Source organism: Eubalaena glacialis, chromosome 20 (genome assembly GCF_028564815.1).
Source record: "Eubalaena glacialis isolate mEubGla1 chromosome 20, mEubGla1.1.hap2.+ XY, whole genome shotgun sequence".
Taxonomy (NCBI): Eukaryota; Metazoa; Chordata; class Mammalia; order Artiodactyla; family Balaenidae; genus Eubalaena; species Eubalaena glacialis.
In genome coordinates this window covers 10,960,231-10,978,635 of record NC_083735.1, presented here as the reverse complement: position 1 = coordinate 10,978,635, position 18,405 = coordinate 10,960,231, and the positions used below count along the sequence as shown (strand labels likewise).

Here is an 18,405-nt window from a genome sequence, read left to right as displayed (position 1 = left end):
GTAACTTTTGTTCATCCGGAGGCTGACTTGAGCGTCAGTTCTCTTAGGAATGTCCCAGCACCACGTGACCCGCCTCCCAAAGGTGCTTTTCTCCTGATTAGATGAGTGTTACTGGTCTCCCTGGGTTTTTCATGTCTCGGCGTCACTTTTTTTCTCTCCCTCGGGATGGTCCTGTCTTATTAACATCTTTATGTGTGCTTGTGCATTTCCTTCCTAGAACTTGAACCAGTCGGTAGCCCACGACTGGACCTCGGGTTTACAGAGACTTATTTTGAAGAAGGAAGAGGAGATCAGAGCGGCCGACTGCTGTCGTATCCAGTTACAGCTCCCGGGGAAGCAGGACAAGTCAGTAAACGTCGGAAGGGAGCCTCCGGGCCAGCACTAAGAACAGGGCCCTTTGTCATGACGTGCATGTCTTCGCGGTTTGGGGATTGTATCTGAGGCGCAGGCCCCGTGATTGGGTTTCACACGATGGAGCCCATTGCGTGGAGTGCATTGTCTTTTCTTCTCCCCGGCAGGTCCGGCCGGCCAACTTTCTTCACCGCCGTGTTCAATACCTTCACCGCCGCCATCAAGGAGTCCTGGATCAACAACCTGCAGATGGCCAAGCTCGCCCTCGGTAAGAGCCGGTTGATCTCAGCTAAATGAGGCATGTTCAAACAAGACACCATGTCCGTTCCTATTCTGTGATGAAATGCACGCCCAAGAGGATAAGGTCATGGCTGAGAAGTAAACTTTACAATAGGTTCATCCATTCACCTGAAAGAATGTTTCCACGTGGGAAAAATCAACCCTAGTGCAGTGATTTTTAAGACGTTTGTATTATAATTTAAGGGTTGTAGGGAAAAAACCTCACTTTTATTATAACAAAACATTAATATTAGTTGAGATGGTTCGACACAAGTGAAAGTCCTTTGAGTCTGTGGCCTGTGAGGCAGGACCCAGCCCTGGGTCTGGCCCACAGGATGAGAAAGTGATGGTTCATCTCAGCCTGTTTCCTCACCCCTCACCTGTGAAATAAAACACAGGAGTGGACTGAATTGTCCCTGAAGACCCTCTAAGCACGAAAAATAAGTCCTGTGGTTGTATCAGAGATGGGAGTGACTCTGATTATTTTCTTGTTCCTACGTCCCTTTAGCCTTGCCTTCTTTTGATCTGTGTATCAAACATTTAGATGGGTGGGTGGGTGGGATAAGATACATGGATGTTATTTACACACACACACAGGTCTGTTACTTAGAACACGGGGATGTCCTGCGTCTATGTGTGTGTAAAACTCTCATTCAGGTGCAAAACAATCTAAAATGTTAACCGAAAATAAAATATGGAAGAGAAATAGGCCTTGTGATCTGAGGCTGGTGGCGGGAGGGCCATCCGGGATGGCCTGTGATCCTCAGAACAGGGCTCCCTCCCTCCCTGAATGACTCAGTGGTTTATCAGGCCAGGTTCAGGGTGACCCCGTGAACAAGGACACGGATAGGCTCTGAGGATAAGCTCCCATTTATCTTCAGATGCGTCACGTTTTCAAAGCTGAGATGGACGACTTGCTTTGTAGTAAAACATTTCTTCATTTTGTCGTACTTTTTTATCCCGTGGTTTTGTGCCATGTTAGAAAACTTCTCACTCTGTCCCTGGTGTTTGAATCTAAACATCTCAGTTAGTTTGAAAAAGGGACGGAGGAAAACAGGCCAGACCCAGGTGGTTTATGCTTTGATGGTTCGCAGTGCCCCCGCCCCCAGCCGATGGCTGGTCCACGAGGCGGGAACGGGGCAGTGGGCGTCCGTTAGACTCGGGCCAGAGCGCTCGCCTCATAAAGCCGCAAGTCTGCAGCCTCCCCCATGAGCAGAGGCTGTGCTGTTTTCTAGAAGGAAAACCCTCAGTTCTCCAGTCTTACCCAAAGTAGGGGCCAGACTCTCCCCCTGCCCCTGGGCCTGTGCTCGTTGCCCATCTCTGTTCCCTTCTCCCGGCGCGGGCACAGAGGAAGAGAACCACCTGGGCTGGTTCTACGTGGAGGACGACGGGAATCAGATCAAGAAGGAGAGGCACCCCCTCCTCGTGGGACACATGCCCGTGACGGTGGCCAAGCAGCAGGAGTTCAAGGTGACGGGCGGCGGGCGTTACCAGGAAGGGGCACCGGGGCAGCCTTGGGCGTGGCCCCTCCAGGGCCCATTTGTGTAGATGTCATTTAGGAGGGTAGTGGTCGGAAGCCAGAGGCTGCTCATCCGGAGCCGGTGGTGGTCCTTCCTCCGAGGCCCCGCGATCAGGCCCCGCGGCTCAGGTCCGGCAGCTCCGTGCCCCTCGCTGGGCGGCTTGGCTTCCACGTGGTCATGATTGGAGACCTTCTGGTGGCCCGAAGCATGGTGCCCACTCTTGGCTGAAGCAAAGCCCGTCTGCAGGTGGCATTTTGTCAGTGTCCCTGTGCAGTGGACTCGAGCACTGCGGCCGGTGTCCACACAGACTGCAGAGACGTGTGGGTGTGTGTCTCTCTAAGAAACACATTTTTCTTTCTCACTTTGGTCTCTGGCTGACACTCAGTCCTGGAGCCTGGGCTTCCCTGGAGCTCCCTCAGCTGGTGGGGACCATTCCCGCTGGCAGAACCTGCTGCCCGGGAGAGGCAAGGGCCCTGTCGGTGTGGCCTCAACCCAGAGCTGCAGCTGCCCGGGGCACACTTAGGTGTTGCTTCTAAAAAGCAAATTTCTGAGACTCATACATCGATCTTTTCCTCTCTTAGTCTTTGGAGTTGCTGTGGTTTATGTCAGACTGCTGTCATCCGTGTAAGACATGCCTTCTGGCCTCCTCTGAGTCCCATTTTAAATTCAGACCTTTGATTTTTTTCTCCCCTTTAGATCGAATGTGCCGTTTATAATCCTGAGCCTTACCTAAATAATGAGAATCAGCCAGACTCGTTTTCCACGGCTCATGGTTTCCTGTGGGTAAGATGCTTTTGTTTGTTTTTAATGCAAGTTCACGAAGAATCCATATCCACAGCTAATGAGATGAGAAATGACAGATCTGAGTGGTCCGATAGCTCGTTGTTAGTGGCTGTTGTGTCCCAAATTGTGTTTATAAACATGGGGGTCACAAACAGGAAAGGGGACTGATCACTTTTGGAAAAGGCGTCGAATTCTAAGGCATTAAAACATTTCTCTCTTTTCTTTTTCCTGTAAAACTTAACCAGATTAAATTCAGTCCAAAGTCCATTAACTAATAGAAGCATTGAAAGATTTTTTCAATTTGGGCGGTTAAATGGCATGGAGTTTTTTCTCTTCCAAGACCATGCTGGCTGTTTACGCTGGGAACTTAGCAGTTAAAATTAGTTTCTTCCAAATGAAGCGCTGCCTTTGAACGGTCCTGCGTTTGCAGTAGACATTGCTGGCTCGTGCAAACCAGAGGAATTGCTCGTGTGGTGCGTTTTCAGGTCTCCTGGTGCCCCCCTTGCGGGGAGCCGCCAGACCTCCTCCACGATGGGCCCTCTGTCCTTTCCCAGCCCCACCTGGCTCTCTCCCGGGTGTCCTGACCCCGCTTAACTCCCCACACACCCCACCCCGTCTCACAGCCAGAGCGCTGGCCTGCTTGGAGTCCCTGGTTGAGTTTTGGAAAGAAAACAGCCTGATGAGCTGATGTCTCTCTGCACTCAGCCCAGAACGAAGGGATGGGCTGAATTCCCTCAGGGTTTTTGAATTTTAGAGGAAGTTTTTTGCATCTCAGGACCTGCACCTGGTCAGACACCCCCGCTTCCTGTCGGCCCGAGCGGGCTTGGCAGTTTGACATTGTCCCCGGAAAGGCAGGATGCTTATTGATCAGAAGGGAAAAATCCGTTAGAATAAGGAGAGGGTCACGACATCCTCAATATTGATGGAAAAGGAGAGGAATTTGTGAAGAACCCGGAACCAGGCGAGCGTTCTCTTGTAGAGCCGGGCATGCTCTTCCCTGGTAACAGGATCCGGCTCCTTCCCACTGAACAGACAATCAAATTTAGGTTTAAGTTGGGAAACAAACCTTGCTGAGTGTTCCTAAGTGATCCAGCAAACAGGGAGCTCATAAATATCATGGCAGCAGTAGTACAAGTTCTAGAAAAACAACAACACTCCCTGATGTGTTAAATGCTGGGGACCCACTTTGAGATCCATTCTCACCCCTTTTTGTCTCTTTTTAAGTCCTTGTTTTTTCAGGCAAGGCCTGGTTTAAAATTGATACCAGCCTGCTTTTTCAGACCTTGAATTGTGCACCGATAGGCCTTTACCATCCTGTGGGGCTAGGTGTGTGGTTTTTAAAGGATATAAATGTGACTTTTACGAAAACAGAACTGTGTTCTTGTTATTAAAATTAAAAGAAAAAGATGACCTAATTAAACACGTTGCAGAGGGAGCGGGGCTCTGTGAGCAAACTGCTTAAAGGTTATTGGTCCTCGTCGGCGAGCTGGTTCCCACGTGGGAGCCGGATCCTGCCGTGACCGTGGGGTGTCAGCTGTGCACGTGCTGTGGAGCCCCTTCCAGCCCACTTCTTCCCTCCCAAACCCCCCAGATCGGAAGCTGCACCAGTCAGATGGGTCAGATAGCCATCGTCTCCTTTCAAAACTCCAGCCCCAAGGTCATCGAGTGCTTCAACGTGGAGTCCCGCGTCCTGTGCATGGTGTACGTGCCCGCAGAGGACAGGCCCCGGGAGCCCGAGAGCACGGGGGGCCGAGTGCTGGGCGTCCCCACCGTCTGCCTGGGGACGGAGGAGGGGAGGTGAGCGTCACACACGGGCCCCGCGGCTTTGCCAGCCGCGAGGCGGCGGAGTCCGCCGGCCCCTCCCTGACCCCCCTCCGTTGGGATGCGGGTGGAGACTCTTGGGTCCAGGACTTTGAAGGAGCCAGTGAGTGAGGAAGTTACCCTAGGAAACCCCGGGGGGCAGCAACTCCTTGCGGGGAAAGTTCTAGTTCTTCCTGCCCTTTGCCGTGGACACGCTTCATTCTTGTTCATGCTTTAAAGTGCACGTCACTCTTACACTTTAGAATGAAACAGAGCCTTGTTCTGTGTTATTCTCACAAGGAACATGGTCAGAGTGTAAAGGAGAGTTACGATGATTTTCCTGATGTGAAGTTCCTAGATCTATAGGAAGAACTAAGGTGTTTGTTTGTTTGTTTGTGTAATAACGCAGAACTTTTCTTTTAAAAGAAAAAAGAGATCAAAGTGGTAGCAGTCTTTACAATACGGCCAAGTGGGATGTTTCTGGAAGGAGTGGGAGGATGCGGGGATGGGCAGGAAGGTTGAACGTGGTTCTCCGGCTCGGCAGGCTTGCACTTTTCCTCGTGAGCAAATGTACCCATGAGCTGACATTTCTCTTTTCCAGCATTTCCATTTATAAAAGCAGCCAAGGCTCCAAGAAGGTGCGGCTCCAGCACTTCTTCACTCCCGAGAAATCCACGGTCATGAGCTTGGCCTGCACGCCCCAGAGCCTGTACGCCGGCCTGGTCAACGGGGCCGTGGCCGTCTACGCCAGAGCGGACGGTGAGCATGACACAGGCGCGTCTGCAGGGTGGCAGGGGTCACTGCCGCGCCTGGGGTCGGGTGAGGGAGTTTCACTCTGCACTGAGCCTCGTGTTCCATCAGCTTTTATCACCCCTCGTCCTGAGGCACCTGTGACTCGCTCGGTCCTTAAAGGAGGGTGTGAGATAGACAGCCACCCGCCAAGAGCAGCGGAAGTCGTTGCAGAGTCAGTCCTCCTGCTGGCTTCTCTGTGTTCCTCAAAGTGATGAGTTCAATGCAGGCCTTTATCCTGCCCTTGCTCAAGGCCCTCGGGGCTTCTCTTTTGGGATGGAGTGAAGTGCATGCCCCTTCGGCATGGTGTGGCTGTCACCAGCCTGGTGCCTGGGACCCCCCCCAGGCTGGGGGCCCGGTGTCATCATCACCACAGGGAGAATCTGATTGTCAGCTTGGTTCAGGAGACCCTGGGCTGATCACCTGTGGCCACACGTTCCAGCGAATCCTACTTCCCACACCCTGAGGGGTTGTACCATAAACAGACCATAAAACTAGGGCTTAGGCCAGCTTGGGGGGGAGACTGGGGGGCTCAGGAGCGCCTGCAGGCATTGGGGTCCAGGCTCTTTGGAGGACGGCAGTCAGGCGACCCCTGGAGGATGAGCGTCCATCCTAGGAGTCCTGAGGCTGGAGCCGCTGCAGGTCCCTGGACGCGAGGGGCTGGAAGGGCAGAAGCAGTTCCTTCTAAAGGCGGATTCCGGGGGTGGGGGGCGGGTGTCAGGATCAGGGGCACCTCGGGGTATGATTACTCTGCGGAGGACGCGTTGTTTCTCTCCTGCTGGATGGACGCGTTGTTTCTCTCCTGCTGGATGTGATTTGTGTTTAAATACACGTTTATTTAGAATCATGTGAGTGTTTATTGTGGGATTCTCTGTTTCTCTTCTCTGCGACCTTTGTCCGGCTTTGGTAGCACGGCTTTGCTCATCCAAGCTTGTTTTTTCCACTGCTCCGGTAGAGATTAAATTTCATGGGAATTATTAACTAGTTGAAATTTTGAAATTACTATAATATGTCTGGTCTAGCAAGCCTCCCAACTTGATTTGGAGCGTCTATGTCCATTTCTTCCAGTGTTATGAATTTATTTAGGCTTTATTTTGATTTATTTAATTGGGGAGGGGGGTATTTGAACCTTTTTTCCCAGCTTTATTGAGCTATAACTGACATACAACATTGTGTAGGTTTAAGGTGTACAGTGTCTTGATTTGATACACATTGCAAAATGATCGCCGCCGCCTGCCAGCTCACACCTCCATCACATCACATACTTACCGTTGCTTTTTTGTGGTTGGAACATTTAAGATCTAGTCTCTTAACAACTTTTAAGTGTATCATACAGTGTTGTTAACTGTAATCATAATGATGTGCACTAGATCCTCAGAGCTTATTCATCTTATGACTGAAGTTTGAACCCTTTGCCAACATCTACCATTTTCCCACCCACAGCCCCTGTCAACCACCCCTCTACTCTGTTTCTGTGAGTTTGGCTTTCTTAGATCCCACATAAAAGTGAGATCATACGGTATTTGTCTTTCTCTGTCTGACTCATTTCAGTTAGCATAATGCCCTCAAGTTCCATCGTGTTGTCACAAATGGCAAGATTTCATTCTTTTTTATGGCTGAGTAATATTCCATTGTATGTAGGTACCACATCTTCTTTATCCATTCGTCTGTTAATAGACACTTAGGTTGCTTCCAGGTCTTGGCTGCTGTAAATAGTGCTGCATTGAACATTGGGGTGCAAGTATCATTTCAAATTAGTGTTTTCGTTTTGTTCGGATATATACCAAGGAGTAGAATTGCTGGATCATACGGCAGTTCTATTTTTAGTTTTTTGAGGAACCTCTATACTGTTTTCCACAGTGGCTGCACCAATTTATTACATTCCCACCAAGAGCGCACAAGGGTTGTCATTTCTCCACATCCTCACCAATACTTGTATTTTCTTGTGTTTTTGATGATGGCCATTCTGACAGGTGCAAGGTGATATCTCGTGGTTTTGATTTGCATTTCCCTGATGATGAGTGATGTTGAGCACCTTTTCATGTACCTGTTGGCCATCTGTGTTTCTTCTTTGGAGAAATGTCTGTTTGAGAAACTGAATTTGAATGAAATTGAAAGAAGTATCTTCTTTTAAGATGGATCCTGGAATTCCGAACCTCAAACAGTGATAAAATTAGGCGTCCTCCCAGTTCGAAGTCTGCTAATGATGGAAGACACACTGTGGGCGGCGTCTGGAGGTCAAGTGTCTGTAATCAGTGTGGAGACTCACGCCGTGGAGGTAAGTCATTTTAAGTGGCTACACAGTGCGGGAAGACGCACTTCAGAACCAGTCCAACTAACTTCCCAGGCTGAGGTTGAAGATCGCCTCTCGCGGGTAGAAAGCTCAGGCAGTGTCCTGCCTGCGGCTCTGTGCTGAAGGAAAATCCCTCCTAGTGTGGCTTAGAAGGAAGGATTAACTCGAAAGTCCCACAGCCCTTGTCTAGGCACATCCATGGACTGATTGTCCGTTATTTTCCTGCTGTTAATACAAACATTACTTTAAAAGGTGTATTCAGTATGAACATACTAGTAAGTCTTCAAGGACATGTGGAAAATTAGTGTTTGATTAAAGAGGCGTTTCAAGTCAGTGTGATAAATGGATTATTCAGTAGAGATCATAGTCATTGGGAGAAACCAGAACTGCGTCTCAGGCCCCAGCTCTTTACCGTTGTAGGCATTCCGGAACGAGGGATGTTAGAATACAAACAAAGCCACAGACTTACAAGGTACAAACAGTAGGATGGTTCCGTTACTTTGCAGTGGGGGGAACTTTGCAGATACGTCGTATACCTAGAAGTTGCCACAGTAAAGAATATGATAAATTTGGTAAAGTTTTAGAACCTTTTTTTTTTTTTTAACATCTACTATGTGTTGTTTGTATCGAAACTCTCGTAAATGAAAATGGGTAAAATATTTGCTGCATCTGCCACCAATTGTTAATGTTCCTATATAAAGAGACTTATTGCTAAATTAAAAAGAAGAAACCAAGCCAATAGAAAATGTTCAAAGGACATGAAAAGGCAGCTCACAGAAGAAGAAATACAAGTAGGCGACGTACTCACAATACACACACACAGATAGTGTACTCACACGTGGGTGTACGTAAACATGTAGACATACACGTGTATATGTGTATATACATATATACACACGGAGAAGATGAATTTCACTTCTTATTGGACCTCTTGAATGTTTTAGCCACATTACTAAAACATGCGATACACGTGTAATATGTTTAGCCACATTACTCCTTTTATTGTTAAAAATGAGACAGACCTACTTATTTCCTGTCTGTTCATCACCGTCTCTTTGCTCCGCGCTGTCCTAAGGAAACTCCTCTAACACGGGTGGTTTTGCAGCCAGTGAACTACCTCACAAGTGAAAATCTCGTGACCCTCACAAGGAAGGTGGTGGGAAGAGAAGTGTGTTCAGGTGAGGGTTGCAGGGGGTGGGCCCATCTCTCTGTGGATCCGGGGCCTCTTCACATGCTGCCCCGAATCCCTGTGGGCGGCTTGGGGAGCAGGTCCACGCCCGGGAGCCGAGGTGCTGCGGCCAGGAGCTCAGTCCTGCATGGACTCAGGCTGGCGCTCTTGCTGTCGGACCGCACACCGTTCTTCCATCTGTGTTGTTTCCGACGTGACCTCCCCAGGGGCCCGCAGGACGGAGCCTCCTCAAGTGACAGAGGGTCAGCCGGTCAGCCGTACAGGAGACGGGGCTGATGTCCAGAATAGGAGGCAGGAGACAAACCTGTGAAATTGCTTTTGCTCGGTTTTTTTTTTGTTTTTTTTTTTCCCCCACCGCACCGCGTGGCTTGTGGGAATCTTAGTTCCCTGACCAGGGATTGAACCCAGGGCCTTGGCAGTAAGAGTGCAGAGTCCTAACCACTGGACCACGAGGGAAGTCCCTGCCCAGTATTTTTATGGTAACTTCTTGTTTCTACTTCTCTCCCATCTGCTCTTTTTTACTTCACGTGCCTCAGAGTAACAAGAAGCCCTCAGTGGGGCGTGGAGAGGTCGTTAACCACGGCCCCTGCGCAGGGCACTTTATAGACGCTGTAACCACTGCTGGGTTGTATTCCACTGCCTTGTACACCAGCAGTGTCGCACCTTATCGGTGACGTAGTGAGGGTCCGAGTGCAGATCCTAACTCAACCCTGCACTGCACGGTGGTCGCAGGTGAGCTGCTTACCTGGGCCTCAGGTTCTGATCTGTAAGCTGGCGATCAACCAACTTCCTCGTCAAAATGAGAGGTCATATTGCTAGCAAAGAGCGCCCCAGTAGTGGTTGCTATTTATTACTAGAATAAATTATTATTGGAGTAAATATACAAGAGCCAGAAATAGCATTCTGTTAGTCTGTATTTCAGTTTCTTTTCACAGAGAAGGAATAATAACATAACAATCTTTCTTTAGAACATCTCTCCAAAACCAATACGTTAATTTTGCCATAAATTCGTACCGAAAGCCGGAATGATGGTTTCTGTAGCTGCCACCAAGGCGATTCCAGACTAACGTAACGTTATAACCTTATTATCATTAAAGGGTTATTTGCACATGCTCCAAAGGATGTATATGCTGTAAATCTTGAAGACTCAGAAGTAACATATTTGGATTTAAATAAAAGCCTCCTTTCTGTGCATTTTTAGTACCAAAATGAGCAAATGTATTTATAGAGAGAGAAGCAAAATCTACTCTGTTATTAAAAAAACGTAATTTATCCAGTAGTTCCGCCGGGCAGGGAAACCACAGTTGGGGTTCCGGTGCAACTCTGCAGGTTTGAAACCGCAATGCGTCTGCAGCCTCTTTGGTTGGGGTGAGGGCGGCTGCTACAGGGAAACTCCCTGAATGTGCCCTATCTGTAGGGCCAGCGACGTGAGGCCCCGAGGCTGCACTCGCTCTGTGTTGGGCCGAGCAGGGTGTGAGGTCTGAGGTCCAGAGGCGTGAATGTTCTCGCGGTGGCCTCTGCACGGCAGTGGTTGGCACAGTTGCAGCGGGGACATCGGGGCTGCAGTGCCAGCTCGGCGTCCTGATGGGGCAGCACCGAGCACCTCACCCAGAGATGCCGAGCCAGGCGGGCTGTGCGTGCCCAGCGCAGCAGGAATAAAACCCCCCGCCTTCCCGCCAGGTCAGGGAAAGCAGACGGGGAAACGTAAGTGTTAAATGCATGTAATGAAGCTGCAGTCACCTGGATCTGGGGTGGGGGGGGCGCCTTCTTTCTTCCGTCCCAGCTACGTAGGGCCTTCTTCACGGGGTTTATTTCGTGCCTTTTAAGAAAACGTTGAGCTTTAGGAACATGGACGCAGCTCTGAAAGCAAGCTGACGTTGAGGAGCAGGCCGTTTGTTGTGGATTCTGCGGGTGCTGACCTCACAGCTTTGTTTCTCAGAGCCCCGATTTCACAGGTAGTTTCGGTTTAATTACTGGAGCTGTTTAAAGTAAGACCTGTTCTTCCTTACTCTCGATTTTCTGCAATGTGCAGTGTTCCTGACTCAGGACAGACAGACAGAAGGACAGGAGAAGAAAAAGCTTTCCTTCCAACCCTACCCCCAACGTTGAAGAGATAAATAGAATGAAAGAATGAAATGGATAAGATACTAAAGGTGACCTAGTAGCGGAGCGTTTTCTGAGTTGATGCATTTTTTTCCTGATGAGATAAATTCCCGTCATTGTATAGAAAGACACGAATGCAGGGCACAGAGGCGACAGGCCCAAGCTGGCAGGCGGACCGGTTCTTGAACTCCTACTGCTGGTCCCGGCCCTGCTTCCCTGCAGAGACCCTCAGATCCGCATGATTTCAAGGTGGCGGGAGACTTAGACACCCTGTTGCCCGAAGTTCCTGTTTTCACACAGAAAACCAAGCCTCTGAGAAGGTGGGAGACAATGGCCAGCATCCCAGAGACAAATTATCGTTCACATCACCCGTCATCCAGCACAAACGTGTCACGCATTTAAGAAGCACAGGTGCTGTACAAAAAACCCAAAGCCCAGGAAGAACTCACAGGCCAGGTGCGGTGCCAGAACAGGTGAGGGCAACACCAGCTACCTGGCCCCTGCGGGCAGGTCTGGGGTCAGGACTGGCTACGGCGTCTGCAGGGCCCCATGTCCAATGTCAGTTAGCCCAGATTCCGAGATGCCAGCAGCCAGAGCATCACGCCAGGTGCGGGGCCCTCTGAGCCTGAGACCCTGCGAGGGTCACAGGCCCATGAAGCCGCCCTGTCTGGGGAGAGGAGGACTTCAGCAGGTGGCAAAAACGCACGACATCTCAGAGGAGGAGTGCTGTGTGTCAGGACGTGAGAAGGCGGTTCCTGGAGGACCTTTGCCCAGAAACAGGGTGAGTCCGAGCGTGGGGACGTGGGGTTGGCGCAGGTGTGGTCAGAGGGCACCTGGTCCCTCGCGCGCAGGAGCGTGCGGTCTCCTCGGTTCCCGGGGTTTCCGCCTCTGTTGCCGTGAGCGCTCACGGGCCCCGTCTGGGCAGCGCTGGCGAGGCCGAGGCCGTGACCGTGAGGGCAGCCGCGCTTGGCTCCGTTCCCGGGGCAGATCGGCGCGTGACGTCCTGAGCCCCGCCACGCTGTGCACGACGGGGGCCGTGTGGGGATTTAACCAAGGGACAGACGCCAGGAAATCTGTCTTCTCCGAGGATTTTCATTTTGCAAGGAGTTGAAAGGGGGGTGAGATTGGAGACTGAAGACTCACTGAGAAGGTTGTTCCAGAACTCTGTCGGGAAAATTCCACTCCCCGTGGGTGGAGGACAGAGAGGGAGACTCTGAGGTAGATTTTGCAGAATGAGGCACTTCTGTAAAGAAAAACAGCCGGTTGTGAGACGCCGAAGACCCGTGAGCAGACAGTGGTGGACCCGGGCAGCCGCTGCAGCGGTGGAGGTGGCCACAGAACGGCTGGGAAGCAGCATGCAGGACGCATGGGACAAGATAGCCCGCAAGACAGAGGATGGGAGTGGGGTGGCCAAGGCAGTAACGGAACGGAGCCGCCGGAGGGCAGGGAGGGGGTGGGCCCCGACCAGCAGCGGCTCTGGGCTCCCTCCTCCCCGGGCTTGCTGAGTTCTTAGAAAGAAACTGGGGTTGAGGAACGGCAAACCGTGGCTTTCTCGCTTCTTCCACAAGAAGTTTCAACAGTAGCTGTGAAAGAGCCAGCAGCCAGAAGGAGAGCGAGTCCTGTGCTCCTTTACACTCAGGTAGCACAAGGACTTCTCAGCGTCATGTGACGTTTTTCTTCTCTTTTTAACCTCTCTTTGGAAGCCGCCTTGCTCTGCCAGAGATGGCCTTCCGGGAGCAGTGAGCGCCTTGTCCTGAGCTGACCTGGAGGACCAGCCGGGCTTTTCCTCTTCAGAGACGCAGAGCTGTGAGGCCGTCTCAGCACACGTGGGAGGGGTGGGCCGCTTGCCCCATTCCTCCCAGTCGGCCCCGCTCTGCTGCTGAAACCTTAACTGCTCGGTGATACACGGGGCAGTGGGACGTGAAATCGTGCTCCCGCTTCCTGCAGCCCTGGTCTCGGCAGTGGGCTTCCTCCGAGGGGATCTGTACCAGTTCACAAAACAGCATGGGAGCTATTCCCCATGAAGCCTGCCAGAGAGGAAAGCCATGTCTGTTTCTGTGGTACAGGGCAGCCCAAGCCACCTCCACAGGCTGTCCGTAAAGTGAAAAGACGACCCACGGAATGGCAGAAAATACTTACGAATCGTATATCTGCCAAGAGTGCGTAACAAACAGCTTATATAACTTACAGCTCAACGATCAAAAGAAAAATAGTCCAGTTCAAAAACGGACCAAGGATCTGAACGGACATTTCTACAAAGAAGATACACAGGTGGCCACACAGGGAAGGGTGTGCACCATCCTTAGTCCTTAGGGAAATGCACACCAAAGCAACCATGAGACACCACGGCACGCCCACAAGGATGACAGCAATAGAAAAGGGACATTAACAAGTGCCGAGAGGACGTGAAGAAGTCGAGAGCTGCACACATCGCTGGTGGGGACGTGAAATGGGGCAGCTGTTGGAAAACGGTCTGTCCTTCCTCAAAAGGTGAAACGTGGAATTACCGTGTGGCCTAGCATTTCCAGTCATACGTGTGTACTCAGGAGGACTCACTCTGTAAGAACTCGGGGCTCCTTCCTAACCGCCGGCACCGGCTCGTCCCCACTGACACGTGTTTAAATTAGACCTGTGATGATCGGGGTCGCTTTGTGGGAGGGTGCACACGTGCGCGGAGGGAGGTGCCTGTGGAGGTGAGCATAGCACGGGCGTCTCGGAGGAAAGGGCGGCCCCCCGGCTTGGCTGCAGGAGGGGCCGAGGGCCCGAGCCAGTTGCCCGCCCCGAGGGCAGGGTCCTCTTGTTCCCTCCTGGGAGGTGCGCGGGGACTCCGGAGGGAACGCGCGGCCCCGGGCGCGTGGTGATGGCAGGACTGGGCGCTCAGGCCGTCGGGGGCGTCTGCGAACTCCAGAATCACCGTCACGCCTGAGTCCCGGCTTCAGGACGACCCCCAGGCTGCTCTCCAGCCTTGCCTGTCCAGCTGCAGTCTTCACTTAAAACAAGGTGTGGTGCCCTTGGACGGGCAGCCTCCCTTCCGATAAAATCAGAGACTCACGTGTCCCCCTCGGTCCAGCTCGGGAGTGCCGCGCGGCGTGGGTGCAGCGTGAAGGGCTAACCGGCGAGCGCTTTCCGCGTGGGTCGGCGTGCGAGGCTGGCGCCTTCGGCCCCCTCGGCCGCGTAGTGGGTCGTAAAGAGCCTCCCGCGCTGTTTTCAGTCCTTGAGGAAGGGGACAGAGGTGTAAGCCTGTTTTTTTCCTAGGGGGTTTTAAGTTACCTCTTTTCAGGCTAGAGAGCTGTGCAGGATTGTGACCTGCTGTGGGCTAAGAGGACTCCTTTGAGGGTAGTGTTTCTTCTCACTGTGTCTCCAAGCTTCACCCCACCTGCCCCCTGCCAATCCCTGGTAGGCAGTGACCACAGCTGCCCAGCACCGGCCCGTCCACCATGGGAACAAGTTCCAAAAGTTCCCTCTCTCGGGGGCCCCGTGGAGCAGGGTTGTCAGGATGGAGACCTGGGGCAGAGCACAGCCCGGAGGCTCGGGAAGGACCTGGTCAAACGGAGAAGCAGCAGGTGGCCATCCAGGGACCGGACGGGGCTGGACACCGAGGGGACCCTGAGAGCTCGGCGGGGGCTTAGCTGCCCGTACAGGTCTCCTCGCAGGCAGACGTGGCCCTCGTTCCGGCTCAGGTTTGGGGATGCTGGTGGTCCACAGGCGTCCAGGGGCGCTGCTCAGCACCTGCGGATCTGGGGTGACGGTGCCCTTGCTGTAGGTGGTTGAGGGCAGGTGAGATCCGGGGCGCCAGCTGGACACCCTGGCACGGTGGGGACAACGGCGCCACCTGAGGCTCCACGCGCAGCCCAAAGGGCGGGTCCGTGACGGCGACGTGGGGTGCAGCTCTGTGCTGTACCCCCGACGCCCCGCCTTCCCTTCTCCTTGGTCTCCGCAGAGCCAGCTGGAGGCCCACCAGGAGGAGGGCATGGTGGTCTCACACATGGCCATTGCCGGCGTGGGCATCTGGATCGCCTTCACCTCGGGGTCCACGCTCCGCCTCTTCCACACGGAGACGCTCAAACATCTCCAGGACATCAACATCGCCACCCCGGTCCACCATATGCTGCCAGGTGGGCCCTGGGGCGCTGGTGGGCGGTGCCACATCCCCCGGGGCCGGGGCTCGGGGCTGCTGGGTGACCCGGAATAAAGCGCCCTTCTTAGAGGTCAGAGCTGCCCATCGCAGACGGTTTAGTGCTGTTAATAAAGCACTGGGGCGGGGGGCGGGGGCAAGGATCTGAGGTTGAAGGGCAGAGAAAAGGAGACTCTCTGGTGGGGGGGCTCCACGGGGCTCCGCCAGCCCCACGCGGGAAGGGTGTTCCCGGCAGCGGGAGTCAAACCAGCCAAGGTGCAGGAGTGGGGTGTGGGAGCCACATGTGGCTGGCGTGTGCACGCCTGGTGTGTATAGGCGTGTGGCTAGTATGTACACGTGTGAGCTTGTTAGGTACGGGCATGTGGCTAGTATGTACACACGTGAGCTTGTTATGTATGAGCGTGTGGCTAGTATGTACATGCGTGAGCTTGTTAGGTACGGGCGTGTGGCTAGTATGTACACCTGGGCTTGTTAGGTACGGGCGTGTGACTAGTATGTACACGTGTGGCTTGTTATGTACGGGTGTGTGGCTAGTATGTACACCTGGGCTTGTTATGTACGGGCATGTGGCTAGTATGTACACCTGGGCTTGTTATGTACGGGCATGTAGTTAGTGTATATAAGCATGTTGCAACTGTGTGTATTATGTAACTAGTATGTGTATGCGTTGCTTGCTGTGTACAGGTGTGTGTGCTTGGTGTGTATTGACCCACGTCTCCACGGGGCTTTTAAGGACCAGGCTCACGCCGCACGGCATTTCCCTCGTTTCCCACGTTGGCTGCGTCTCCTGGCTCCCGCCTGGAGAAGAGAAAGATCCGGTGTGCAGCGCGTGGGCTCCCACCCACAGGAACAGACCTGTGCAGGAAGCCCTCCCAGGGCGCTCGAGTCCCCAGTCCCTGTTGGACCAAAGCCCAGTGGTCACGTACCTGTGACCACGTAACCTGTTTCCACCTGGGCCACCGGCTGTACTTCATCTTGTTTTCTTTCCTTCCTTCCACCCCCCAGTTAACGACTCCCTTGTTTCTTATCCACTGGCGTGGCTTTCACTGTTCAGGTCAGGATCCGCCTGGGTTCCTGTGGAGCCAGGAGACCGTGTGGTCAGGTGGGGACACCTGGCAGCCCCATGTCCCCAGGCCCCTTGGCAGGTGTGCCCCCGCCTGCTGTCACCATCACCACACACAGTCCCTGCCCCCCTCCTCGGGGCCCCCGCTGCCCTGGGCCTCCTGTCCCTGTGCCAGGACTTAAGGCTCTTTCTCCCGAGCCCATGTCCCATGCAGAAGGAGCCTTTGGGTGGCGTGTTCTCCTGCGTCTGCCTGCTGGATGCGAAATACCTCCAAGTTCACCAATATCCGGGGATTTTGTGCTTTGTCTGCATCTCATATTTTACTCCCAGGTTTGTAGCCGCTGGACCTGGTGGACAGTTAGAGCAGAAATCGGCGACACTCAGAATGAGAGTCCTCTTGCTACGCCCGGGCAGTGGCTCTTGAATGTGGTCCTCAGAAAGGCGTCTGACGTTGGTCTGATTTTCTTGCATTTTGGGGAACAGGGAGGCCAGACACCCATGTCTTGTCTGTCCTTCTTTTTTATTTTTATTTATGGCTGTGTTGGGTCTTCGTCTCTGCGCGAGGGCTTTCTCTAGTTGTGGCAAGCGGGGGCCACTCTTCATCGCGGTGCGCGGGCCTCTCACTATCGCGGCCTCTCTTGTTGCGGAGCACAGGCTCCAGACGCGCAGGCTCAGTAATTGTGGCTCACGGGCCTAGTTGCTCCGCGGCATGTGGGATCTGTCCAGACCAGGGCTCGAACCCGTGTCCCCTGCATTGGCAGGCAGACCCCCAACCACTGCGCCACCAGGGAAGCCCTGTCTGTCCTTCTTTGAATCGTCTTACCCTTGGGCCAGTGTTTCACGGTGAGAAGTGTTTCATTGTGTCCTCTCTGACACTTAGATACTTGTGTCAGTGCGTGTTTGCACCCTGTGTGAGCCTGTGGAATTGCAGGTCCTTGGACCACCATCATCCTGGACACATGTATGTAAACCTCATTCTAGAGTTGCGTTCGTGACGTTTCCCAAATGGGTTTTTTATGTATATATGGCAATAACGTGTCAACTGTCCTTTCGTGCTCTCACTGGAGTATAAAATTCCAGTAGGTTCTAGAGATGAAGACTTCGCAGGCCAGAAAGAACACAATTTGAAAAAAAAATTTACTCTACTATACTGTGAGTCATGCCTTTTTCGTAGCAGAATTGAGAACCCTATTTAGTTCCCTAGAGGTCTCAGCGTGCTTTCCCCTGTAGACTGTGACTCGTGCGATGAGCTGCATCTTTCTGTCCGGTTTGGAGCTCTGTTCTGAGCACCATTAGCTCGAGCGCTGTGCCATAAACCACATCATACTTGGCAGACACAGTGGATGACGGCGCCTGGGGTCAGCACACACGTTTCGAAGGGCCATCGGTCAACCTTCCCGGCCCCTGAGGTGGTTACAGCCCATGGTTCAGAGGGCGGCATCTCCTCCGGGTCATGAGGCTGCATGAGTCACGTCAGGATGCAGCTGTTTCCTCTTCGTCCAGAACAGTCAGGGGAGGGTATTTGGATGAAAAAGTGCTGAGACCCCCACCCCCCATCAGATTAGCCTTCCCAGGTCCCCGCTGAGTGAGCACGTTGCTTTCCAGGGGTGACGTAACCAATGAAGTGGCACAACTTTCTATCTAATACAAAAGTCAGTGTAACTCTTCTAAGTACCATCAACCACATCATAAGGGAATTCAGCAACTTAAACTAGACTCAAGGTTATGAGTTAGGGAACAGACCGAGGAGTGGGTTTCGTGTCCCCTGGGCTCTGGTGCCGTCCTGTGCTAACCAGCAGCTACTCAACCAGCAGTTGGTCCCGCACTAACCAGCAGGTCCTTAACCAGCAGTTGATCCCGCACTAACCAGCAGCTCCTTAACCAGCAGTTGATCCTGTTACTAACCAGCAGTTGATCCTGTGCTAACCTGCCCGCCTCCCTGGTCTCTGTCCCGGGTGGGAGCCGGGAGTGGGTTCCAGTCATAGCCTTTCCAAGCACACTTGGAAGGCTGGCTGCTTCTCCTACTCTCTCCCCTGTTTGTGTGTTTCTTGCGAGCATTTGAATAAACCTGGCCGGCCTCCCCCGGGCTCCTGTGTCCCC

The 18,405-nt window shown here is 52.9% G+C and overlaps 1 protein-coding gene across 3 annotated transcripts in view; it reads left to right on the top strand.

Annotated features, from left to right (window-relative positions):
• Positions 1-18,405, top strand: part of ARHGEF10 (Rho guanine nucleotide exchange factor 10) — an 85,107-nt gene that overhangs the window by 59,299 nt on the left and 7,403 nt on the right. For all 3 annotated transcript variants that reach the window (XM_061177631.1, XM_061177630.1, XM_061177629.1), the window contains 8 exons: positions 218-345; positions 519-619; positions 1,979-2,100; positions 2,847-2,933; positions 4,525-4,730; positions 5,335-5,492; positions 7,658-7,800; positions 15,048-15,222. In XM_061177631.1, the coding sequence (XP_061033614.1) occupies positions 218-345; positions 519-619; positions 1,979-2,100; positions 2,847-2,933; positions 4,525-4,730; positions 5,335-5,492; positions 7,658-7,800; positions 15,048-15,222 (1,120 nt within the window). The remainder of the gene's footprint in view (positions 1-217; positions 346-518; positions 620-1,978; positions 2,101-2,846; positions 2,934-4,524; positions 4,731-5,334; positions 5,493-7,657; positions 7,801-15,047; positions 15,223-18,405) is intronic.